General features: G+C 42.1%; 1 protein-coding gene across 2 annotated transcripts in view; it reads left to right on the top strand.

The window, feature by feature from the left end:
* Positions 1 to 16,686, top strand: part of LOC115151994 (nuclear receptor ROR-alpha A-like) — a 254,716-nt gene extending 238,030 nt beyond the window's left edge. For both annotated transcript variants that reach the window (XM_029696403.1, XM_029696404.1), the window contains 9 exons: positions 779 to 864; positions 2,264 to 2,405; positions 4,314 to 4,709; positions 5,308 to 5,429; positions 6,956 to 7,088; positions 8,016 to 8,123; positions 9,120 to 9,230; positions 12,407 to 12,519; positions 12,939 to 16,686. In XM_029696403.1, the coding sequence (XP_029552263.1) occupies positions 779 to 864; positions 2,264 to 2,405; positions 4,314 to 4,709; positions 5,308 to 5,429; positions 6,956 to 7,088; positions 8,016 to 8,123; positions 9,120 to 9,230; positions 12,407 to 12,519; positions 12,939 to 13,103 (1,376 nt within the window). In that variant the 3' untranslated portion in view covers positions 13,104 to 16,686. The remainder of the gene's footprint in view (positions 1 to 778; positions 865 to 2,263; positions 2,406 to 4,313; positions 4,710 to 5,307; positions 5,430 to 6,955; positions 7,089 to 8,015; positions 8,124 to 9,119; positions 9,231 to 12,406; positions 12,520 to 12,938) is intronic.
* Positions 16,687 to 27,326: the final 10,640 nt, after the last annotated feature.

Below are 27,326 nucleotides of genomic sequence, written 5' to 3'. Positions count from 1 at the left end.
GGCATTATAGATACAGATCTAGTGTCGAGCCAGAGAGAGACGTGGCGTCAGAGGCCGCAGTGATAAAGCATGAGAGCTGTAGCACAGGCTGGGTGTTCTGTGTCTCAGCTGCCTCTCTGTGTCCTGCTGCCCTGTGGCGTGCTGCTCTGCTCCTGTACAGGAGACCGGGATGGATGAGACCTGCCCCCACATGCCTGTGTCCTCTGTGCCCGCTAAATCACACACAGGCCTGTCAGCAGTGGAACACTGTCACCCCCCTGAACTCTACTTCACTTTACTACTGTTTCAACCAACAGCCTCCATCCCCTTCCCTTCCAACCACCTCTCTGGGCCTCATATAGCTACTCACCAGCCCAATAGGAATGTTATCATTTTTGTGGCCATACTGGATTTAATCTGGGATTACTGCTTGGGTTTGGCGGGTTTTGAAGTCATGTTTTCCACTGGAGAATAATAGTCTGTCATTCAGTAGGGCTAGGATTACCACTGTGTAGTGGAATGGGGTTTGTGGGTCGCTGTGACTTTTCCTTATGTAATTTGTGCCTGCAATATAAATTGACACTTTGTTTACAGTGGTTGGCACGTGGCTCAGTGAAGACTTAAAATGGCCTCCTTCATGCACGACTCGTTGTGTTGTGTAGAAGTGAGGATTCAAAGCAAATGGATGAGATATTTTTGAAGCACAGTGCTCTTTCATGTATCAGCATGCATCCAAGGTAAAGGTGTTGTTCTGTAACTTGTGACAGCAAAATGTTGATATATATTTTTTTCTCTCCAGCTCAAATCGAAATAATTCCCTGCAAGATCTGTGGAGACAAATCATCAGGCATCCATTACGGTGTGATAACATGTGAAGGCTGTAAGGTAAGCTCCCAGAGAACGAACATGTGGGTGTTAGGGGGAAAGGAGAGAGACAGGAAGCAGAAAAAGTGGAGAAACTTACAAAGAAATACCTTTGAACATGTTGTCTAACTTTTTAAACAATCTTGCGAGAGACTATAAAATGTAAACACACAGAGAGCATCATCATTAAAATGGTCAAGCCACACAGAGGACATCACAGAGCCTCACTATTAGCAGGACAAAGTGACTCCTCTGCCTTGTACTGCCTCCCTTCCCAGGGACATGCTGCTTCAGTGTTTCTCCTTCTGCTGCAGCTTGTTTTTCTTGAAATAAAATCATCAAAAGAAGAAGTTCTTTGAATTATAACGGATTGTTGGCTGTATGCCGCTTTTATTGAAGCTAGCTTTTGTACTGTTTCAAATACACCAGGCATTCACGTTGAGGGGAATGTATTTTGTGCTTCTAGTGTATTCTTGATCCTGTGCTTGTCACCAGGCGAGTCATTAGTATTCCTCTGACAGGCAGCAGCACCTTTGCTGTTTTCCTCCTGTGTTACAGAGAGACAGGGGCTCTTTCAGCTGCTCTTCAGAGCGCCTCTCTCTCTCTCTCTCTCTCTCTCTCTCCCTCAGACAGGAGCTAGCTGCCGGGAGAAACAAAACGCTGAAGAATAAGCTGCTGAAATGTATCTTTAATGATTGCTAATTACTCCAGGCAGAGAGGCATTTAATGATATGTGCGAGTACAAGAGTTTGGACCATAAATCACAGCATTATTAAAGAGTGCTGCTTGTCACTAGCAGTTCTAGCCAGGCTCCCGTAATGGCTGCCATTATGAAGCAACTTGGCAGCTGTCAGCTGTTTTCTTGTAATTAAACAGCCAATGAGCAGCTAATTAAGACATATGTGTATGGAGCAGTGGAGTGAGGCATGTTAATGATGTGCCGGAATCAATTCATTAAGTCAAAGGATGAGGAATCCAATCGGGGTGCGTGTGCCATCCTGTGTGCCATCCTTTAGCGCCGCACATGTTGGAGCCCTGTTAATCAACACTAATAACCCAGACTATAGAAAGATACTGCCTACCATTACGATCATAGCCAAACACACCACCCCCTGCAGTACACATTGTTAAAACACACCACCCCTTCAATAAAACAACATAGCGCTTTATACAACTGACACTAGAACACAATAGCCTGCAAAGCAATGGCATGGCAGTATTCTTGTACGTTTATTTTAGCGACAGTACCCTCCATAGTGATGCATATTGTCGGCTTCATCACTCTCAATAAGTACCCAGTGAAACACAAGATCCTTTTATGTTTACAGGAATAAAAGCCAATCAGTCATTGGATACAGCAGGGCCACTGTGGTTGATATTATAATCAGTGCGGTCTCCCCCTCCCTCTCTCCGGTCTTAGGGCTTCTTCAGGAGGAGTCAACAGAGCAATGCGGCCTACTCATGCCCCCGTCAGAAGAACTGCCTGATTGACCGCACCAGCCGCAACCGCTGCCAGCACTGCCGGCTGCAGAAGTGTCTGGCAGTGGGCATGTCACGGGACGGTACGTACAGCGTCTACTCGACAGGAGGGGACAGACGTGCTTCTAAGGCAGGACAACCTATGAAAGTGAATAGAACATTATAGACAAGTAGAACAACTGGAATATGCTCTGACTGAATTACCGATAGATGTAACAGATTGTTATATCATAAAGGACACCACTCTTAATGTGATTAGAGTAGGAAATGGTCTATAGCTGCCTGTGTATGTTCCACTAGTAATTGGCGTGGCCGTGGAGGTAAGTTGGCAGGTGTGACAGAAAGTAGGTCTGATGAATAGAGGGTTGTTAGGAGGTGTCATTAGTGCTGAACTGGTGCAGGTGAGGCGGGGGAATGGGAACACACAGGTGAGTGTCTATGGGGGAGGATGGGGGTCAGAGTAGAGAATTATGGTCTAGACCAGGGTTTCCCAAACTGGGTGCACGTTTTTTGTTTTTTTGCCCTAGCACTACACAGCTGATTCAAATAACCAGCTCATATTCTAGTTTTGATTATTTGAATCAGCTGTGTATGCAATGGGCAAAAATCTAAATGTGTAACCAGGGGGGCCCAGGACAGAGTCTGGGAAACTCTGGTCAAGACAGACGTCATTGACTGTGTACATTCCACTAGTAACTGGCATGGCTGTGGGGTAAGTTGGCAGCAAAAGACACCACAGACCACAGACATGCTATCAGGACAGGCCAAGGTTACTCCATCCTTCACTCAGCACCGCACTCCCCTCTGCTCCGCTCACTTCCACTCTGTCCACACACACATGGGTCATCTGACACTCTGCCAGTCCCCAGAACACTGTCTGAGAGGGGGGGCTCACTCTCTTGACCAGCTCTGTTTAGTCTGCAGGACTCCGTGAAACACAAAACCTGTCTTGTATCTGATATCCCTGTCAAACACAAACCAATATCTCATTATTTTACCATGCGTGCTTTTTCTGTCAGCTTTTTGGTATACCTGTAAGGGGTAGGGGTAAAAAAACATGGTCAATTAAAGCCACCTAAAGACCTAATCATGATTCCTCCATTTTCTCAATCGTGTAACCAAAATACAGGTATCAGGTCTGTGTGAATAGTAATCAGCTTTTTTTCCCCAGTAAATGAATTAACACGTCCATTGTTTAACACCTCTCTAATTTGAAATGCAAAACACCCCCAATGGTTTAACATCACTAGCAGAGAGATGCTGCTGCCTACAGTACATACAGTACAGACTTGAAATCATTCGCCACTTTAATAAATGGAACACTAGTCAATTTAATAATGTCACTTTAATAATGTTTACATATCCTGCATTACTCATCTCATATGTATTATTGTATTCTATACTATCTATTGCATCTTAGCCTATGCCGCTCTGACATTGCTCATCCATATATTTATATTCATATATTCTTATTCCTTTACTTAGATTTGTGTGTATTAGGTAGTTGTTGTGGAATTGTTAATGTTACTTGTTAGATATTGCTACACTGTCGGAACTAGAAGCACAACCATGTGTATGTGACCAATAACATTTGATTTGATTTGAACACCCCCCCCCCCTCCCAATTTGCCAGTTACCCACTGATATGTATGAAAAGTGTATACCTGCAAGAAAATTGTAAATAAGGGTCTGTTTGAAAGGGGTTCATATATACATTGCCTTATATTTTTACAGATATACCACAGAAATCTTCTGTCTGAAGTGGGTATGAGTTGGCCCGTAAGCTGTGACTAATTTGGGCTTACTGTAGGTTACCCCCTTGGAGTTTTTATGCAATAAAGATGTTAGTGTGTAAGGTTTCGCTAATACCCCCTGAAACACATACATCTCCTTACCTGTTATAGACAGGCTAAACTTGAGACACAGGCCAGTGTTATGTCAGTGTCAGTAGTAAAGGAGTGTCTGCTCTCTCCCTCTTTCTCTCCCTACAGCGGTAAAGTTTGGGCGCATGTCGAAGAAACAGCGGGACAGTCTGTATGCGGAGGTGCAGAAACACCGGCTGCAGCAGGCGCAGCGTGACCACCAGCAGCAGCCCGGCGAGGCAGAGCCACTCACGCCTACCTACGGCCTCTCGGCCAATGGCCTCACAGAGCTCCACGATGACCTCAGTGGCTATATGGACAGCCACACCCCCGACGGCAGCAAGCCCGACTCAGCAGTCAGCAGCTTCTACTTGGACATCCAGCCCTCCCCTGACCAGTCCGGCCTGGACATCAATGGCATCAAGCCTGAGCCCATCTGCGACTTCGCCCCCGGCTCAGGCTTCTTCCCCTACTGCTCTTTTACCAACGGAGAGACATCCCCCACCGTGTCCATGGCTGAGCTAGGTGAGGAGCAGGGGGAGACAGGAGGGGGGAGGAGGGGGGAGAACAACTCAACCGTGGGGCAAACGACACAAAGGTTTCTTAAAATAGCAGGAGGTTGGAGACTCATCTCCAACACTCATTAAAATAGCCTCTTTTTTGTAATTAGTTTCCATTAATTAGGGCCAATCAGGATCCAGCAGGGCACTCATCTGGGGAAATCATTTTTTTAGGCTCCCCTGTGCCTTGGAACTCCTTTTAACAGATGTGTTTTCAAAACCATTTACATTTTTATACTCAATATTTCTCTCTGAGCAAATGTGACCTTTGTTTCAATGAGTAATATTGTGCGGCTGACTGCCCCTCCTCCCCCTCTGTTTGGGTCACAGCTAGATTGGGTTTGGCTGAAGCTTCAGCTGGGAGCTTCCTGGAGGCAGTAAAAGGAAATGTCAACAAGCCTCTTCCCAGTCAAAAAAAACACACTCTCCTCCTAGTTGAAAGCTCAGTAAATAAATTGTATTTTTCTGTGGCGTAGTTCATCTGTGAGGTCTTCCCATTCCCTGTGAGCAGCATTCAGGTCTGACACTGTTGTGCTGTGCTGTGCTATGTGGTTGTGTTGCAGAGCACCTGGCCCAGAACATCTCCAAGTCCCACATGGAGACGTGTCAGTACCTGAGAGAGGAGCTGCAGCAGATGACCTGGCAGGCCTTCCTGCAGGAGGAGATGGAGAGCTACCAGACCAAGGTATGGTAAACTTCCATCTTCCATCACCAGTATCACGACCATATTACCAGTACTCACTGTTCTGACAACACAACACAACACAACTCCTAGGTCGTTCCACAAAATGAGTCCCCTTTGCATCCCTTTGAGTATACAAAACATTAGGAACACGTGCTCTTTCCATGACATAGACTGACCAGGTGAATCCAGGTGAAAGCTATGATCCCTTATTGATGTCAACTGTTAAATCCACTTTATTTAATGTAGATTAAGGGGAAGAGACAGGTTAAATAATACTTAAGCCTTGAGACAATTGCTACATGGATTGTGTATGTGTGCCATTCAGAGGGTGAATGGGCAAGACAAAAGATTTAAGTTATTTTGAACTCGGTATGGTAGGAGGGGCCAGGCACACCGGTTTGTGTCAAGAACTGCAAAGCTGCTGGGTTTTTCACACTCATCAATTTCCTGTGTGTATCAAGAATGATCCACCAAGGACATCCAGCCAACAACACAATTGTGGAAAGCATCAACATGGGCTAGCATCCCTGTGTAATGCTTTCGACACCTTAGAGGGGGATGCAGCTCAATATTAGGAAGGTGTTCTTAATGTTTTGTACACTCAGTGTATATACAGGTATATTAAGTAGAAATCGTGCACTCATATTGAATTTTAAATGCCCGTTATATTAAACAAAGTGCCCTTTAATATAGACCATATGGAAAATTCAATAAATCAGGTTTTTCATATGAATAAAGACTTGCTAAATGCCAAAATTCAGCATTTTGACATTTCCCTCTGTGACTTCTAGGAAGATTTTAACCCACTTATCCCAAACATTTCTCCACGTTTCCACCATCATTGTATTTTGTTGGTTTGACAAAGTCCTTTCTGAAGATGATTTATTTCATGTGATTAGTGATACATTTTAAAGGTGCAAAAAATCGGTCCCTCATTTTAAGGTCAACCCTGTTGCAGTATTTGAACTGAACTCTTGTACAACTATTCCTTTTTAAATACAGTATTTAAAAAAAACAAAAAAACATTGAAGATCTGATAGTCAAATCATAGTGTAAAAGCAGGTAAGCTGGTTCTATTCTTTTTTTACATTTTCTGGTGTTTTGTGGTGGAAAACTGAGCGGTTCGAGCATAACAAGGCAGTTAACCCACTGTTCCCCGGTAGGCCGTCATTGTAAATAAGAATTGACTATCCTAGTTAAATAAAGGTTAAAAGAAAAAAGAACACGTCAAACCTGTTACACATAGATAGACAGGCTAGAAATGTTTTAACAATTGAAAATATTTTTTGAAGTGTTCAATTGCACCTCCCTGTTGCACACAACAAGCTTCCATTCCCCTTTATTTGACACTCAATAGGTACTAACTATAGTAAAAAAAATATTTCACCTCTTAAGATGGGAAAACAACATGTTTTAGTTATTACGTTAAACATGTGCTCTTCAAGTTACACTACCCAAAAGGGAGTCATTTCGTGGAACGACCCAACTAGCTAATTCCAAGCCTTTTCTCTCTCGTTTCCCCATAGCCCCGGGAGGTCATGTGGCAGCTGTGTGCTATCAAAATCACAGAGGCCATCCAGTACGTGGTGGAGTTTGCCAAGCGCATCGACGGCTTCATGGAGCTGTGTCAGAACGATCAGATAGTGCTTCTGAAAGCAGGTATGACAGCCCGTCAACACGGCCCACTGCCGTCTCTCTCCCACATCCCCCTCCACCCCCCTCAGGCGTTGTCACAAGGGCATAGCTGACCTGACTATACAAAGCCTCCCTCACATACTGACTGTGTGTGTCACAGAGCCAGGAGGCTCCACCCTGCCTGCTTTCTCCCTCTGTTCCTCTGTCCCTCTGTTCCTCTGTCCCTCTGTTCCACAGCTTATCTGTGTCTCTTTCCTTGTGTCTCTGTCCCCCTATGTCTCTGTCTCTCTGCTCATTACAGAATAACAGTATTCAGGCTTATAGGCATTAAAGGGACTACAGTGTTGCTGAGCTGAGACACTAGCTATCATGAAGGCTGCCTCCTCTCTCTGCTCTGCCGTTGATGATATCTGCCCAAACTAATCGCTTCTCAATGCACACACACAAAAACACACACACATACGTACACAAAGAAATAAACAAACCCATCCGCCTCCCATGGGTATTTATCTCAGTTTTCCCTGGGTTTTTATTTGCATTAGCATTGCCAAAATTAATAATGAAATGGTGACAGAGATCTCTTGTCTAACGTGACATTTTAAACCAGTTCCATCTCATAAAGTGCAGGAATGTTTTCTATTACACCTCTTTTACCCTCCAATCCAGTCCCACACAGCACAGTCGTATACAGCATTGTGTTTCACTATCCTTTTTTATTGGGGTAACAATTTTCAGTATATAAATTTAATGTTATTACTCGTTCCAGTCTTTTATGTCATGGGTTTCTGTTTAAAAGGAATCGGGGGTATAACACACAAATGAAGGAGGAAAAACGATCAAATATTGTATATGGTGTGTTGGGCCTAGTGATGCCTGACTGGCAACTCTAACTGGATCTGTGGAAGAGAAGAACCCAGATTTAGCATTATGGTATTTCTGTCTCCTCTGCAGGCTCTTTGGAGGTTGTGTTTGTGAGAATGTGCCGTGCCTTCGACTCTCAAAACAACACAGTCTATTTCGATGGAAAGTATGCTGGGCCCGATGTGTTTAAGTCATTAGGTAAGTGCTGCAAGTGTCCAATGCTGTGCACGTGTGTGCATGCATGTGTGCATGTGTGCGTGTGTGTGCGCAAGTGTGTCTGCAAATGTGAGCTTGTGTCTGTGTGTGTAGCACTTATTTGCACAAAGTTGCATTGCTTTATAACAGACAAAGTTGTAATGAGAGCCAGGAAGCTAACACTGAGACCTCATCCCTGCCTCACCTGGCTTTCTCCTCTCCCCAGTGGATACATATGGCAGAATAACGTTCTTAGTGAATCACTGCTGCTCCATATAACTCCTGTTAGGCTGCAATAAATAAAGCCAGATTGAATGCCCTTTGGGAGAGTTATATCAAAACCATCATTGAAAGTCAGCCATAGAATATCTCAGGTGGAAGCAAATAGCATTTGCTTTTGAATGCCATGACATTACTAAGACTCTCTACAGTGCGTTCTCCCGTGCATCCAAATGCCTTTGGAGGAAATTAATGTGTCCTAGCAGCAGTGTGAAAGCATAGTGAGAATGCATAAACCGGTCTGTCTGTGTGTGCGTTGTGCATGCACGTTCGTGCGTGTGTGCAAGACTGAAGAGGAACAGTGCTGTGCTATTCAGTGTCTTGAATGTGGCTTCCCTAACAAGCCTTCCAGTGTCCTCAGTCAGTCAGTCAGACAGACAGTGCTCCAGAATGGAGAGGCTCGGGGCCGGAACAGGGGAGCAACAATCCCCAATAATTGATCTAACTAAAAGACTCATTTGTGACCTCATTCCAGGTTGCGTAATTCCACCCAACTGCCAGAATGGGACTAGTCGGGGAGGGAAAAGTCAGTAAAAGCATTGCTTGTTCCGCCTCAGACGCTCCCCTGTGCTGTCAGTGCACTGCACCTCTCCCCTCTCTGCCTGTGTGCCTCTCTCCCAATAAAGATCAAGAGTGTGACTTGCTCTTTGGTCTGCCTCACCCTCATCCCCAACCGTCTGTCTCTGTGTCTCTCTGTGTCTGTGTCCTTTGCTGTGGCAGGCTGTGACGACTTGATCAGCTCCGTCTTCGAGTTTGGGAAGAACTTGTGTTCTATGCATCTGTCTGAGGATGAGATCGCCCTGTTCTCCGCGTTCGTGTTGATGTCTGCAGGTAGGTGTCGTTCGCAGTACAAGAAATGACAGATTTGCAGATACACACTGCAGGGTCTCTTATGTACCCTCTTGCCCTGAAACTACTCCAAACAGCATTCCATTGAACACCATCCATCCAGCATGTCCCTCAATTAGACACAGAAGTCAGAAATCAGTATAACTGATTACTGAGTGTTGCTGAGTACAACATACACTGAGTTGACAAAACATTAATTACACCTGCTCTTTCCATGACATAGGCTGACCAGGTGAATCCAGGTGAAAGTTACGATCCCTTATTGTTTGTTAAATCCACTTAAATCAGTGTAGATGAAGGGGAGGAGACAGGTTAAAGAATGATTTTTAAACATTGTGCCATTGAGAGGGAAAGACTTAAGTGCTTTTGAAAGGGGTATGGTAGTAGGTGCCCCTTGCAATGCAAATAGTCAGGGTGGCCATTTGATTAATTGTTCAGCAGTCTTATGGCTTGGGGGTAGAAGCTGTTAAGGAGCCTTTTGGATCTAGACTTGGCGCTCTGGTACCGCTTGCCATGCAGTAGCAGAGAGAACAGTCTATGACTTGGGTGACTGGAGTCTTTGACAATTTTTGGGGCCTTCCTCTGACACCGCCTAATATAGAGGTCCTGGATGGCAGGAAGCTTGGCCCCAGTGATGTATTGAGCCGTACGCACTACCTTCTGTAGCGCCTTACGGTCGAATGCCGAGCAGTTGCCATACAAGGCAGTCATGCAACCGCTCAGAATGCTCTCGAAGTTGCAGCTGTAGAACTTCTTGATGATCTGGGGTCCATGCCAAATCTTTTCATTCTTCTGAGGGGGAATAGTCGTTGTCGTGCCCTCTTCACCACAGTCTTGGTGTGTTTGGACCATGATAGTTTGTTGGTGATGTGGACACCAAGGAACTTCAAGCTCTCGACCTACTCCACGACAGCCCCGCCAATGTGAATGGGGGCCTGTTTGGCCCTCCTTTTCTTGTAGTCCATGATCAGCACACTGAGGGAGAGGTTGTTGTCCTGGCACCATACTACCAGGTCTCTGACCTCCTCCCTATACAGTGCCTTGCAAAAGTATTCATCCCCCTTGGTGTTTTTCCTATTTTCTTAAATTATCTGTAATGTAAATAGATTTTTATTTGGATTTCATGTAATGGACACACAAAATAGTCCAAATTGGTGAAGAGAAACAAAAACGGAAAAGTGGTGCGTGCATATGTTTTCACCCCCTTTGCCATGAAGCCCCTAAATAAGATCTGGCGCAACCAATTACCTTCAGAAGTCACAAAATTAGTTTGATTGCACACAGGTGGAGTTTATTTAAGTGTCACATGATCAGTATATATACACCTGTTCTGAAAGGCCCCAGAGTCTGCAACACCACTAAGCAAGGGGCACCACCAAGCAAGCGGCACCATGAAGACCAAGGAGCTCTCCAAACAGGTCAGGGATAAAGTTGTGGAGAAGTACAGATCAGGTTTGGGTTATAAAAAAATATCAGAAACTTTGAACATCCCACGGAGCACCATTAAATCCATTATTAAAAAATGGAAAGAATATGGCACCACAACAAAGCTGCCAAGTGAGGGCCGCCCACCAGGCAAGGAGGGCATTAATCAGAGAGGCAACAAAGAGACCAAAGATAACCCTGAAGGAGCTGCAAAGCTCCACAGTGGAGATTGGAGTATCTGTCCATAGGACCACTTTAAGCCATACACTCCACAAAGCTGGGCTTTACAGAAGAGTGGCAGAAAATGCCAATGCTTAAAGAAAAAAATAAGCAAACACGTTTGGTTTTCGCCAAAGGCATGTGGGAGACTCCCCAAACATATAGAAGGTAGTACTCTGGTCAGATGAGACAGAAATGTAGCTTTTTGGCCATCAAGGAAAACGCTATGTCTGACGCAAACCCAACACCTCTCTTCACCCTGAGAACACCATTCCCACAGTGAAGCATGGTGGTGGCAGCATCATGCTGTGATGATGTTTTTCATGGGCAGGGACTGGGAAACTGGTCAGAATTGAAGGATGTCACTAAATACAGGGAAATTCAACCTGTTTCAGTCGTCCAGATATTTTAGACTGGGACGGAGGTTCATGTTCCAGCAGGACAATGACACTAAGCATACTGCTAAAGGAACATTTGAGTGGTTTAAGGGGAAACATTAAATGTCTTGGAATGGCCTAGTCAAAGCCCAGACCTCAATCCAATTGAGAATTTGTGGTATGACTTAAAGATTACTGTACACCAGCAGAACCCATCCAACTTGAAGGAGCTGGAGCAGTTTTGACTTGAAGAATGGGCAAAAATCCCAATGGCTAGATGTGCCAAGCTTACAGAGACATACCCCAAGAGACTTGCAGCTGTAATTGCTGCAAAAGTTGGCTCTACAAAGTATTGACTTTGGGGGGGGGGGCGAATAGTTATGCACGCTCATGTCTTCTGTTTTTTTTTCTTATTATTTCTTGTTTTTTTACAATAAAAAGGATTTTGCATCTTCAAAGTGGTAGGCATATTGTGTAAATCAAATAATACAAACCCCCCCAAAAATACATTTTAATTCCAGGTTGTAAGGCAACAAAATAGGAAAAATGCCAAGGGGAGTGAATACTTTCGCAAGCCACTGTAGGCTGTCTCATCGTTGTCGGTGATCTGGCCTACCACGTTGTGTTGTCAGCAAACTTAATGATGGTGTTGGGGTTGTGCTTGGCCACACAGTCGTGGGTAAACAGGGAGTACAGGTCGGGACTAAGCACGCACCCCTGAGGGGCCTCCTTGTTGAGGATCAGCGTGACAGATGTGTTGTTGCCTACTCTTACCACCTGGGCGTGACCTGTCAGGAAGTCCAGGATCCAATTGCAGAGGGAGGTGTTTAGTCCCATTGTTCTTAGCTTAGTGATGAGCTTTGCGGGAATGTTGAGCTGTAGTCAATGAACAGCATTCTCGCATAGGTGTTCCTTTTGTCCTGGTGGAAAAGGGCAGTGTGGCGTGCAATTGAGATTGCATCATCTGTTGGGGCGGTATTTGAATTGGAGTGAGTCTAGGGTTTCTGGGATAATGGTGTTGATGTGAGCCATTCGGAAGGTGTTCCTAATGTTTGGTATACTCAGTGTATTCATCCACTGTAGATTCTGTAAACATTACAGTGCTGATAATGAGTGTGTTGTTTCTTCTCTGTGTAGACCGGTCCTGGCTCCAGGAGAAGGTGAAGGTGGAGAAACTCCAGCAGAAGATCCAGCTGGCACTGCAGCATGTCCTGCAGAAGAACCACAGAGAGGATGGCATTCTCACCAAGGTACACCTCACACCCATACACCCACTCTAACTATATCTGTCATCTATAAGGGACACTATAAATACCTGAACTCAGCTGGATTATCGAAACCTCTCCTGAACTCTGAAAAAGATTGTTTACAGTAATGCAGTGATCCATTATTGTATGAAAATTAAGCAGTAGATTTCACGGTTGGCAGCATACACAAGCTAAACTAAGTTCATATTTTTGAGCAGAGATGAGAAGATATGTAACAATGGCATGCAAGCTCCATAAGAAGTGTCAAGATTTCCCCTGCTTGAGTGCCTGTATCAATATTTACCAGTCTGTTTGCCCCTGTGTGAAAGTGAATTTAGAGATGTTTTTCTTTAGCGTATCTCCATGTCCTCGCCTTACTGTGAATCTAAATAACAGCCTGTCTCCTTTCTTTTCTCACACAGTTGATATGCAAAGTGTCAACACTGCGAGCGCTGTGCAGCAGGCATACAGAGAAGCTGACGGCTTTCAAAGCAATATACCCAGACATTGTGCGTTCCCACTTTCCCCCCTTATACAAGGAGCTCTTCGGATCGGACTTTGAGCAGTCCATGCCCATTGACGGGTAGCCAGTAGCCCTGCCAGGTGCCAGTGTGGCCACGCGGGGAATGTCATAGGGAGCATGAATCTGAGACACTTTAACGGTGCCCTGCACAAACCAGGACAGACGGCACGCTGCACACTTTTCTTTATTTTTCTTTCTTGAGGGGAGGGGAGGGTTGGGGGGGGGGGTTGATTCTGTCTGTTTATTTCACTGGGTTTAGTTGTCTCCGTTTAGAACCCAGGTGGGACTCTAAGCCCAGGGGACATGAAGAAAAGTTGGAGACAATGCTTTCTCTTTGGATGAACTTGACCCTCTCATGCACATCATTCCAGCATGTTCCCAGGATGTCTCACACTGGTTAGCACTCATTGTTTTGACTTGTTTCCACAATAGATCATTTATGTATGGAGAAAATGATTGCATTTTTCTGTGCACATGTCTAACCTAAAATTCTCCTCAGCAACCAATGATCTGGCTCTCCACTTCTCCTCTGGAGCTTCAATGTCCCATGTCTTATTGCATTGGAATACAGTTTCAATCTAAACTGAATCATATACACCAACGAAGATAGCTGCCAGGGCATGTTTATCCTCCATTAATCCTTGGTAAAGCTTCTGTGAGAATCACAAATAGAAATTCATTGCTGCTAATGTGCATATCCTGGTCAAGTTCAGCCCCTGTTCTCTTGTGTTTAGTTGTATGTTTGGAATGCAGTGTTTAGAATGAGAACTCACAGCGACTTTGAGAGAGGCTCCTTCAGTATGAGGCAATGTAAACGGCACCTCTCTATGGACAATCATCTAAAAAGAAAAGTAGAATTCTGGTAATTCTAGTCAAAACGCAATGATTTTAGCTGTCAAAGACTCCATCCACCATGGTTGCTTAGTGAAATCATGTAAGGCCATCTGCTATTAATCCTTGTGTGGACAGATACCCTGGAGAAACATAGGGCACCGCCACAACGATAAGGGTCCATTCCACCTGTTTTATAATGTACTACAGGGTATACGTATAAGTACTTACTATACAGAAAAAAGTAATGTTTATAGATTCTATTTTAAATAAAATGTATGATATTAGTAGTTAGACAATTCTTAATTGTTGAATTGATAAGGCACTTTTATTTGCACCTTTCTTTAATTTAAGACTTGTATATTACCTAGTGATGTGTTGCATGTGCACAAGAAATACCAGTGGAACCATGGTCACAGAGGCTTGTCCTGAGAGCTGCAGACACTGCTGTTCTGGGTGGGAGTTTGTTTTGGCTAGTTTGGGTTTGGCTGTGAGATTGCTAGGATGGTATGGTCTGGAGAGGCAGGCAAGTCACATTCACTCCATCACCTATTAGTTTAACACCCCCGACACACATGCATGCACTCTCAAACAAAAGCACACATGCACAATAAACCTGGGCTGAATTGCTGATGCTGAAGATGTTTTTGCTCAATCCAACGTCTCCATCTAGTGGAAAGTAGAGACACAGAAGGCCAGGTGATAGAGAACTTTTGAAATACAGTACAATGCCGATTAGAGAGCGGTCCACACAGGCCTCTGACCATCTGTTGATCCTTCTGTTTACCCTTACACGTTAGTGTGTTTGTGTTTTCAGTGCGGAGGAGTGACTGTGACTGCCTCTTCCCCAAGGCCTCAGCCAAGCTATGCCATTAGTTATGGGACAGAAAAGGAAAGGGGGAAGAAGGAGATGTAATATTCAAAGCCTTGTCTGGTAGTAAAGCTTCTATTTTTGTAACATGTATAGTGAATTAAACTCATGAAAGAGAGGGGGAGAGAAAGAGAAGTCAGGCAGCACTTACTATATTCCCGCAATAATTAGAGAAGCTGTTGTTTGTATGACTAGTAGAGAAACATGACAATGGTAGAACAAGTGCTATTTTCAGAATGCTTTGTTGTTGTGGTTTTGTTGCGTGTGTCTTTCTTGTCAGTGTGGTAGAGAAGCGGTAGAAAACCCCCTGGATGTGCCATATAGTAGTAGTTGCTCCTGCTTTGCCGTCTACATGTCCATAATATAGAATGAATTGTTCTGACATTCCAGAAAACTCAGTGGTGGCTTGTAGAGAATTCCCATTTAATCCTGATATCCCTTTAGATAACCCATAACAGCAAGGGTGCAGTTTAGACACAACCCTCACCATAGTGTTATTTTATTTGTTTGCGATCATTCCTCTGCCGTGAAATTTGTACAAGACAGAGAATCTTGTGCTGTCACCCCTCAGGGAAGAGTTATTTTACGCTTTCTGTTTGAAATTTGATCTGTTGTGTTGTTGGTCCTCATTAGGTTTAGTTTATGTTTTGTTCAGGGATGTTCAATATTAAGTGTTTAAGAAGAACATGTGAAATTCATTACTGAGTAGTATTTTCCATTGCTGATGTAAAGTACTTAAGGGGCTGTTGGCTAAGCACCAGAACTAGAACTCAAGCTCATAACAAAAACAAACGTTCTTTTTTCTATGTTTACAGTCAGTTTTCCCATTGGCCATACATAATAGCTATTATTTTATCTACACTATATTTCTATTAGATACAATTCCAATGATAATGTTCTTCATGTGGACTCCAATGTCACCAGGGCCATTGTCACAAACGTATTACCCTCTGTGTTAGATAAACCAAATATACTTACGCAATATAAAATATCTCTTCTTTAGGCTGTATTAATGCTGTGCTTAAATAAGGGCCTGGGTGACCACCAGTAGCCTCTACTCCCAACCAGTGAAGCCCAGTCTGTTTCAACCAGTGAAACCCAGTCTGTCTCAAACAGTGATTGACAATCCAGGTGATAGCGGGCCTGCCCTGTGGCCCAGTGAGTGAGACATGGATGCCCCGGGAGGTAACATTCAGACAAACAGACCGGGGAAGCAGGTCTCTTTCCTCTGGACATAATGCATGCGTGGCATATGCTTTGCTATTTCATTAATTTATGAGCTTCTCATACTCTTTGACAGCTCTCGATTTATTATGGGAGGCAGGTTAACTTTTTTGTAGCACATTGGACATGCAGTACTGTACCTTCTTTTCACTAAGTCAGTCAAATCTTTACTTTTTCTACGCTTGCCCCCTAGCATATTCTCAGCCAATAACTATTTGGTAGCTGTGTGTAAGTAACTATTATAGGTTTCTGCCAGGTAGCCACTGGAGTGGAATCCTATTTCCTGAAACAGATGTCATTCTCTGTCTCTATGTCTATCAAACTGGTCCTAAATTATAGGTCTGTTCACTGTGTTGTTATGTCCTCCTTTTAGTCTTTGTTTGTGTACGGTTTGATAGCAATATTGATTTGACAGTGGGAAATGATCAGAGGCATTGTGTCTGTCACAGTTTCAACAAACATCTCTGCACCCACATGGCGTGGAGGGATACATCATCCTGCATGCTTTCATTTTAGACATATTTCGCAAAGGATTGCTGGTGAGTCTGCTAGTCTATCAATGTGAATAACACCTTATGGTCCTTCTGTCTCTGCTCTCTGTGTCACTCGTGTAAACAAGCAATAGTGTGCGTGTGTGTATGTGTGTTTGTGTACTCACTGTGTGCATAAGATAAACCCCAGACAAGGCTTTAATAAACTAAGAGGAAAAGGGTTATGTGAATGAGGAGTCTGGTAGGTCTTGGCTTTCCCTGGATTCGGTAACACAGAGATTGTTCCATCCCGTATAGGGTTTAAGTGTTATAAGCATGACATAATACCTCTTTACAATTTATAGTCCTTCAAAGCGCACTGGAGCAAATGACTAACCACTCAGTCTCATGATGTGTTCAGTGCAGAGTAATTGGTAGAGAAAGAGACAAGTTGGCAGGGAACAACACCACACTGCGTGTCATACATGTTATCTTGAGATGATTTGACTGCCTAGGAATCATGGGACTCCTATTTATTTGCCATAGAATATAGATTGTAAAGGTATGTGTCATGCTTACAACTGTGCTGTATTGAAGTGTTACCCAGATATATCAGTCAGTTGAATTGCATTTTAACAATACTCTCATTTTCCAAAGCACAGCTAATACAGTTTTAAGATTTAAAAAAACAAACATTTTAGAATATAGTAAAAATGGAAAATTGAGAAAAAAAACTTCTAGCCATAATCGAATGTCAAGCAATAATATGTGGTGCATTATTTTAATTTTGTGCATAGGCTTTGGACATCTGCATGTAAATACACCTCTTATTTATCACTTTTGTTTTAATTTGTTATTTGGTTCTGGTTGTTATATTGTTTAATCAGTATATTTAATTGGTTCTGTTCCCAGGTGGAGGATAAAAGCTCAGCCTGTAAACAGTATATCTTCATTTCTCTCTCTCTCTCTCTCTCTCTCTCTCTCTCTCTCTCTCTCTCTCTCTCTCTCTCTCTCTCTCTCTCTCTCTCTCTCTCTCTCTCTCTCTCTCTCTCTCTCTCTCTCTCTCTCTCTCTCTCTCTCTCTCTCTCTCTCTCTCTCTCTCTCTCTCTCTCTCTCTCTCTCTCTCTCTCTCTCTCTCTCATCCTCAGTTTTTAATCAACAATATTTAGTGTTATTATTGATCACATGTATAAAGGTAACTTTAACTTCTGTCTGTATAGGTAAGGAGAAAATACTGCTACTAAGGCCTACAAATATTTATATGTTTATCAAATACACCATGCTGTACAATATCTCTGATTTTAGTATGCTTCTCTCCTTTAGGATTAGATTGATAGTGGTAGGGTGTGCCAACATTTATTTTGTGTTATCTTGATGTGTGGTGCTAGGTAAGTTCATTTTGTGGACAAAGTCTTGATTCCTAGACTTGGCCACCCTATTAGTCCATTCATTTCATTAAGTATTGGTGCATTATTGATATTAGGACAATAAATAATCATGATAATGATAGTGGTAAATTTATTTCAAAACCAAGCCAGTACAGTACCTGTATCAGTGTGCTAGTCCTGGGATAAGGCTCTTATTTCCTTCTCACTTAAAAATGATTATCAAACCAGTATCTACTAATGAACAGGTTATTATTTAAGGTTGCTCTTCTGATTTCTGAAAAAAAGTCTAAAAACAGCAGTATTGTTTTTATTTGTTCTGATTGTAAAAAACAACTTGCTGAGGCTGTAGCTGGTCATATTTGCAAATGCTGAGTATTTACCTCTTTAAGCTGTGTAGTACTTTACATAGGAAAGTACTGTGCTATTGTCCATTTAAAACAGCCATTTTATGGCTTCCTTATTTCAAAGTTAGTCTGCCCTGAAACAGTGTTTTTCCTTTTAGACCAGTTTAGACCTTTTGGCACCACCGTTGTGTTATTAGAAAAAATGTACATGAAAAAGATCACCGTTAGAGGTTAGACATTTTTTGTAACCTTTTTTTTTTCCTTCTTTTCACTCAGTAGCAAATATCAGCCAGAATGTGCTTGCAATAATACACAATGTACTACACTGAGTGCCTCTCAGTGTTACAGGATGCATAAATGGTATTCAATTGTTATTGTTTTTGTTTTCCAAACATGTACTCAGCTGACAATGTATTTGCACGTAGGTTAACTCTGTCACCTATGTGTTACTACATTTTTCATATTCTGTCTTTATAAAGTACACATTTTCTTGTTTATTTAAGGCACCATGTTAGATATTCAGATTATATAAATACGTTTCTCCCTCTTGTCTGAGTAGCATAACTGGGAAGGATGTAGTAATGTAAAATTGTCAAATCGATGAAGTACATTCTGGCTGACAATATTGCATAAAAGATGACCTGCTGATCCAGGTTCTGGATTTGACAAAAGAATGGACAATCCACGTTGATGTTTTTCACTTTGTTTTGTGATCATAAAATGATGATTTCTTTATTGAGAACAGATAATTGACTAATGCATTGTATTTCAAATATTCATATGTGTATGCAAAAGATGCGTACAACACATCTGAATTTCTTTAATGTTCTGTGTTTAATGTAAGCTCAAGGGGTAACTAATATGATGGGTCGAGTGTGGGTGGGATATTTCTCCTTGTGAAAGCAGTATGAACTGTAGAAAGCAGAAACCGGTATGTGGTTGTCACAAATTTTTAAGTCACATGTTTGCTACTTACGATGGGAACAGATGATCATGTACCTTTTTATCCAGCTCTTTTGAACTCTCTTTAGCAGGTAGTCTATTCACAAAGTAGTTTCGCTCCTTCTTGTCTGATTCTTAAATATGGAAATAAGTATTTTGATTCATTTTGTACATACAGGTGTAAAGAAAAATAAGAAATGTAATGTTGTCTTTTAAATACTTTCCATTCTAATATGAATGTTGTTATATTGTACTTAGAAACTGTACCTTTAATATTACCTTTATTAAAAGTGCATTGGACACATCGATTTTAGATGTGCTTTATGTGCTGTTATCCCATAATAAAATTTACCGCTTGTAATGGGCTCTTAATTTCTGGTTGTCTCTCTATTGTCTGTCTCCTTTTATACACTACATCAGAGCTCTCCAAACCTGTTCCTGGAGTGTTACCCTCCTGTAGGTTTTCAATCTTAACCCAGTTGTAACTAACCTGATTCATTTTATCAACCAGCTATATTAGAATCTGGGGTGCTAGATTAGGGTTGGAGCAAAAACACTACAGGACGGTAGCTCTCCAGGAACAGGATTGGAGAGCCATGCGACTACACAGATACTGTGCCTTCAGAAAGTATTCACAACCCTTGACTTTTGTTGTGTTACAGCGATAATAGTGTTTGACATGATTTTTGAATGACTTCCTCATCTCTGTACCCCACACATACAATTATCTATAAGGTCCCTCAGGGAGGGAAGGGCACCTATTGGTAGATGGGCCAAAATAAAAAAGCAGTCATTGGAATATCCCTTTAAGCATGGTGAAGTTATTCATTACTCTTACATGCACCATACATGCACTCAAATGTATTCAGTTGGCCTTGCTGTTATGATTTTTGTTGATATCTTGATATCTTGATATCTTTTGGTTTTTGCATTGTTGTTTTCCTTTTTCTTTGTCTTTTTTGTCATTTGTTCATTTTGTTGGTTGTTGGGGGGATCTTGGATGGCTGGTGGCCTGGCGGTTGGGAGCTTGGGCCGGTGGCTGATAGGTCGCTGGTTCGGATCCCGTTTCTGACCTTGTGGGAGATCTGTCGACGCGCCCTTAAGCAGGGCGTTGACCCTGGTTGCTTCTGTGGGTCGCTCCGGATGGGAGTCTGTTAGATGACTGAATGTAATGTAAATGTTGAGCGGCTTCACTGCAGGTAGATTGTAAAAACAAACAAACATTACACTTTGGATGGTGTATAAATACACCCTGTCACAACAACAATACAGGCATCCTTCCTAACTCAGTTGCCGGAAAGGAAGGAAAATACTCAGGGATCACCATGAGGCCAATGTTGACTTTAAAACAGTTACAAAGTTTAATGGCTGTGATAGGACAAAACTGAGGATGGATCAACAACATTGTACTGTAGTTTCTCCACAATACTAACCTAATTGACAGAGTTAAAAGAAGGAAGCCTGTACAGAATAAAAATATTACAAAACATGCATCCTGTTGCCAACAACGCACTAAAATAGTAATACTTTTAAAAAAATGTGGCAAAGCAATTCACTTTTTGTCCTGAATATTTTCAAGCTTAGTGGTGGCTGCATCAGGCAAAATCCTAGAGGAAAACCTTGTTCAGTCTGCTTTCCACAAGTAACTGGAAGACAAATTCACATTTCAGCAGGACAATAACCTAAAACACAAGCCCAAATATACACTGGAGTTGCTTAATGTACCAAGAAGACAGTGAATGTTCCTGAGTGGCCGAGTTACAGTTTTGACTTAACTACATGAAAATATATGGCAAGAACTGAAAATGGTTGTCCAGCAAAGATCAACAACCAATTTGACAGGGCTTGAATAATTTTGAAAAGAATAATAGGCAAATGTTGCACAATCCAGGTGTGGAAAGCTCTTAGAGGTTTACCCAAAAAGACTCACAGCTGTAATCGCTGCCAAATGTGTTTCTACAAAGTATTGACTCAGGGGTGTGAAAACTTATGTAAATTAGACATTACTGTATTTAAATTTCTATAAATTTGCAAAAGTTTCTAAAAACTTGTTTTTGCTTTGTCATTATGGGGTGTGTAGGTGGGTGAAAAAATGAAATATTTAATCAATTTTGAATTCAAGCTCTAACGCAACAAAATGGGGAATAAGTCAAGGAGTATAAATACTTTCTGAAGGCACTGCAGTAATTCAATACACAGGTTCCTTAGGCCTACCTCATACAGACCAGGGTTCAATTTGATCAAATCAAATCTCATTTTATTTGTCACATGCACCGAATACAACATGCACCGAATACAACCTTACTGTGAAATGCTTAACCAACAATGCAGTTCAAGAAATAGAGTTAAGAAAATATTTACTAAATAAACTAAAGTAAACAAAATAAAGTAACACAAGAAAATTACATAACAATAACGAGTCAATGTGCGGGGGTACAGGTTAATCGAGCTAATTTGTTCATGTTGGTAGAGGTAAAGTGACAATGCATAGATAATAAGCAGCGGGTAGCAGGAGTGTAAAAACAAGGGGGGGGGGGGGGGGGGGGGGGGGGTCAATGTAAATAGTCCGGATGGCCATTTCATTAATTGTTCAGCAGTCTTAAGGCTTGGTGTTAGAAGCTGTTAATTAAGAAGCCTTTTGGAACTAGACTTGATGCTCCGGTACAGCTTGCCGTGCGGTAGCAGAGAGAACAGTCTATGACTTGGATAACTGGAGTCTTTGACAATTTTTTGGGCCTTTCTCTGACTGACAAGTAAATAGGTCCTGGATGGCAGGAAGCTTGGCCCCAGTGATGCACTAGGCAGTACGCACTACCCTCTGTAGCGCCTTACAGTCAGATGCCGAGCAGTTGCCATACAGGGCGGGGATGCAACCGGTCAGGATGCTCTCGATGGTGCAGCTGTAGAACTTTTTGAGGATCTGGGGACCCATGCCAAATCTTTTCAGTCTCCTGAGGGGGAAAAGGTGTTGTTCTGCCCTCTACACAACTCTCTTGGTATGTTTAGACCATGATAGTTCGTTGGTGATGTGGACACCAAGGAACTTGAAACCCTCGACCCACTCCACTTCAGCCCAGTCGATATTAATGGGGGCCTGTTCGGCCCTCCTTTTCCTATAGTCCACAATCAGCTCCTTTGTCTTGCTCACATTGAGGGAGAGGTCGTTGTCATGGCACCACACTGCCAGGTCTCTCACCTTCTCCATATAGGCTGTCTCATCGTTGTCGGTGATCAGGCCTACCACTGTTGTGTTGTCAGCAAACTTAATGATGGTGTTGGAGTCGTGCTTGGCCACGCAGTTGTGGGTGAACAGGGAGTACAGGAGGGGACTAAGCACGCACCCTGAGGGGCCCCAGTGTTGAGGATCAGCGTGGCAGATGTGTTGTTGCCTACTCTTACCACCTGGGGGCAGCCCATCAGGAAGTCCAGGATCCAGTTGCAAAGGGAAGTCCCAGGGTCCTTAGCTTAGTGATAAGCTTTGTGGGCACTATGGTGTTGAACGCTGAGCTGTAGTCAATTTACAGCGTTCTCACATAGGTCACCGGCAACCTGTTTTAGCTGAAAAACGTCTAGCTTTTCATTGCTTTTGTTTAGGTGGTGTCAGAGGTGTAACTGCATTAGAGCTGTCAAATCCATGAGCGGCTGTCACTAAAACCATCCCTATATCAAACCCGCATTAGAAGTTCAGAGCAAGAAAGTGTAGGCTATATAGAAATAATGACACTCAAATTTAAAATAAATAAGATAAATAATTGTGATTTATATCAGCCTATTCGAGGTGTAGATTACCTCACACATTCCAGTGTTCGAACTTGTAATGTGGCTGAATGATATTTCTACTAATGCGACTTGGTGCATCCAATTTTGGATTTGACCTCCGACACCCCTAAACAAAAGCAATAAAAAGCTACGTGTTTGTTTTGCTAACGCAGGTTACCGCTGATGTGATTCAATCCTGGCCTCAAGCCTAATCATGTTTCTTTTCAAAATTACAGGAATGTTGAAGTTCATTTCTAAAAACCACATTTTTGGGAATCAATAGGTTTGCCTTTTTCTTCCACTTATTGTCAATTAATAATGAATTGACTGTAAGTGGAAGAAAGAGGCAAACCATGCCAACAGAACAATCTGTCCACAGGCCTTATTGAAGTTGCAGTAAGGCCTGCGTCCAGTAGATGGAGTCATTTTCCTTGTGTGTGAAATTGATGTTCACTGGCCCTAACCAATGATTATCTTCATCATGTACCCTAACCCTACAATCCATGTACACTGACATAACTATAATCCATGTTCACACCTCCTAGGGCTCCGAATGATGAGTCAAGTAGAAAGGTAGGTAGCGGAACAGGCCTTACCATCAGGATCTAAGTGAGGATCTTAACTGAGTGGGGGTGTGAAGGAGTGTAGCGGCACTCTCAGTGTGTTCATGTCTCAACAACTCTTACCTAAGAGAGCTTGGAGGTCATTCAGAAATAGGTGTGTGGTTCTTCCGTCCACAAATCAATAACATTAGAGTTCTTCTACAAGTAGTTATAAAACAAACTTTGAGGCAGCATGATTTGTACTTTACAGTGTAGAATACAGCTTTGTATGTATTGATTAAGACAACACTCTTCAGTGAACATTTATTCAGAGTGCTTAGGAGAAAGTGCATTACTGAATGTAATTACAATATAAAATCAACAGGGGGCAATATTGGGTAACACTTCTTTTTAAGGGGTCCTTATTACCGTGTAATTAAATGTGTAATTACACGGTAATGACTATTGTAGTGAATCATAATAACTCATATTTACATTGTAATAACATGTAAATGTTGGTAATTACATTCTGTAATTATAGAGGTGTAACAACAAATGCTTGCTACCATGCTTGTTACAAATGGTCAAGATTCCACTAAAATCACCAATTTAGTGTTTAGTTTCTTCTCAGTTGTATCTGATTCAGTAATAACTGTCACAAGGTTGTAATCTTTTGTGGACAGATGCACTGGGTGTCCGAGATTACAAAGAATGGAGGCTCAATATGTGCACTCTTCAAAATCTCCACTCAATGTTGTTGCTAGCAGTTGCCCCCAAAAAGTGTACCATCTGGGTTATCTTGGTTGAGTTTCCGAAAACAGATATAGGTCAACCTCACTTACTGGGGTCTACCATACGGGTGTCATCCCAGATTATAATAGAAAAATGACTTATAATTAATGTATATGTTGCCCATTATGATAACCTGAACATCCTTGCCATACAGGTGAGAGGATAAACACACATGTACACCACAAAGTACATGTAATATATGCAAAAGTACAATGTAATTACTAGGTGTTACACAGGATTTAGAGAGTTAAAATGAAGTGTATCTGGAGGGGTAATTATTGTGTATCTACAAAGTACGCTACCCATTCTGACAATCTAATTGTTCGCTTCTGAAAGCGCCATCCAAGTGAGAAAATAAACACACTAATACACCACCGACTGCCCGCCGTGCAGCTTTGTGGACAACGACTCCCATTGTTAGGGCGGAGAGACATGTATCTTGTTAGTATATCAATAATCTTGGCTAGCTAGCTAGCAAACGTTAGCTAACTACCTATGCTAAATCATACACCAGAATTCATGTATCCAAAAAAGCTAAACAAATTGCATGGAAAACTTACTTTCTCTCTCCTGTGTTGATGTTTTTGATCTACCACACTTTGTTTCTTTTGCAGCAATCTTTCATGTCTGGATTTTGCACACTGACCTTTTTGACCACATTCTTTGCATGCTGTTGCATGACCTCAGTGTCACCACATGTGGATAGGTACGAGGTCATCGTTATTTCGAGCATGTTGCACAGATTGGCAGATCTTGACATGATGCCTTAATTCCTGGGATAAATAAATAATTGCAACAATGCATCCTACACAAAAGTGAGAATGTTCCTCAACAGTGAAACCCTTGCAAGGTTGCATGATGGAATAACAGTTGGTCTTATGACCATTTTAAGTGCATCTATAGTATTATTCTACAAAGCTTAATAGGCTGACAATTTGACAAGCACGAATGACTCTCACAATTTTAACCATAACTTTTTATTAACGTGTCTAAACATGTTTAATTGAGTGTTAATCAAAGTATTTTTTATATTTGAGATTATCACCCTTTGCCTTGGTGACAGATTTTCACACTCTTGGCATTCTCTCAACCAGCTTCACCTGGAATGCTTTTCCAACAGTCTTGAAGGAGTTCACACATATGCTAAACTTTGACTGGTACTGTATGTTTATTAATAATGTAACTTGTAATAACCAGGAGTTTGTGGAGAGATTACATTTTCCTCTAGTCCCATGTCGGCCACTTGATTATGTTTGCCTGTCTCTTCAAATGGTGTAGGCTAGAGACAGGGTTTTTACTGAAGAACACTCAATGATAAAGCCACCTCATTAGAAAGCCAGACTGTTGCACTTAACGGAATAGTGTGACGCTAATTTATAGTTATTGCTGCTTTTATAAATATGGATTGTTTTATTTCAAAATAACATATAACATACTGGAGAGAATTGACTGCAGTGGAATTGCAAGCCGAAAGTGACTACATAAGACATTTTCCTCCAAAGTCATGACTTTTCTTTTTTTTTCAGATGACCTCCTGAAAGTAAACTGCAAATAAAAAGAAGTTAAAATACATTTACATACATTCTATTATATTACGTTCCAATACCAGGAGGGTCCACTTTAATGTGAGAATTATATCATACATTAATACTGTATTTCTTCAGACATAACATGTCCAGAATAATTACATTTGCTCTGTCTTTGTTGTATCACTCAAGGAGAATCCATGATAGACAATTTGTTATTTCTTAATATCCATTTGAAATGTATGTTTAAAATTAAAGTCGTTAATTTGATCCGTAATGTGCTCTTCTTAACCTTTTACTGCAGTGGGCTAAATCATTTCAAGAGTGGGCAGATGGCCATGGTTTCATTGCCAGGAATTGATGTCTATGGATGTCCAAATAACAACCTCTTGAGAACATTTAGCAGATTCGTAGAATTATGTTTTTAAAGAATTATAGGTGGATTACAAAGCAATACAGTTTTTGTTTCCAGAGAGATGAGGATAAGATTTTGGTGATGCTACACTTTTTCTAATAATGAAGCAGAATATGTTAATGTCAGTTGAAAAAAGTTTTTTTTTTGAAGACAGTCAGAACTGTCTCATCTTGCTGTGCAATTACAGATGCCTCCCAGAGGAAGTCTGTCTGGCATACAGTGAGGGGAAAAAGTATTAGATCCCCTGCTGATTTTGTACGTTTGCCCACTGACAAAGAAATGATCAGTCTATAATTTTAATGGTAGGTTTATTTGAACAGTGAGAGACAGAATAACAACAAAAAAATCCAGAAAAACGCATGTCAAAAATGTTATAAAATGATTTGCATTTTAATGAGGGAAATAAGTATTTCACCCCTCTGCAAAACATGACTTAGTACTTGGTGGCAAAACCCTTGTTGGCAATCACAGAGGTCAGACGTTTCTTGTAGTTGGCCACCAGGTTTGCACACATCTCAGGAGGGATTTTGTCCCACTCCTCTTTGCAGATCTTCTCCAAGTCATTAAGGTTTCGAGGCTGACGTTTCGCAACTCGAACCTTCAGCTCCTTCCACAGATTTTCTATGGGATTCAGGTCTGGAGACTGGCTAGGCCACTCCAGGACCTTAATGTGCTTCTTCTTGAGCCACTCCTTTGTTGCCTTGGCCGTGTGTTTTGGGTCATTGTCATGCTGGAATACCCATCCACAACCCATTTTCAATGCCCTGGCTGAGGGAAGGAGGTTCTCACCCAAGATTTGACGGTACATCGTCCCTTTGATGCGGTGAAGTTGTCCTGTCCCCTTAGCAGAAAAACACCCCCAAAGCATAATGTTTCCACCTCCATGTTTGACGGTGGGCATGGTGTTCTTGGGGTCATAGGCAGCATTCCTCCTCCTCCAAACACGGCGAGTTGAGTTGATGCCAAAGAGCTCCATTTTGGTCTCATCTGACCACAACACTTTCAACCAGTTGTCCTCTGAATCATTCAGATGTTCATTGGCAAACTTCAGACGGGCATGTATATATGCTTTCTTCAGCAGGGAGACCTTGCGGGCGCTGCAGGATTTCAGTCCTTCACGGCGTAGTGCGTTACCAATTGTTTTCTTGGTGACTATGGTCCCAGCAGCCTTGAGATCATTGAC

The sequence above is a fragment of the Salmo trutta genome, chromosome 17 (assembly GCF_901001165.1).
Source record: "Salmo trutta chromosome 17, fSalTru1.1, whole genome shotgun sequence".
NCBI lineage: Eukaryota > Metazoa > Chordata > Actinopteri > Salmoniformes > Salmonidae > Salmo > Salmo trutta.
This window is presented reverse-complemented; position numbering and strand designations above follow the sequence as displayed.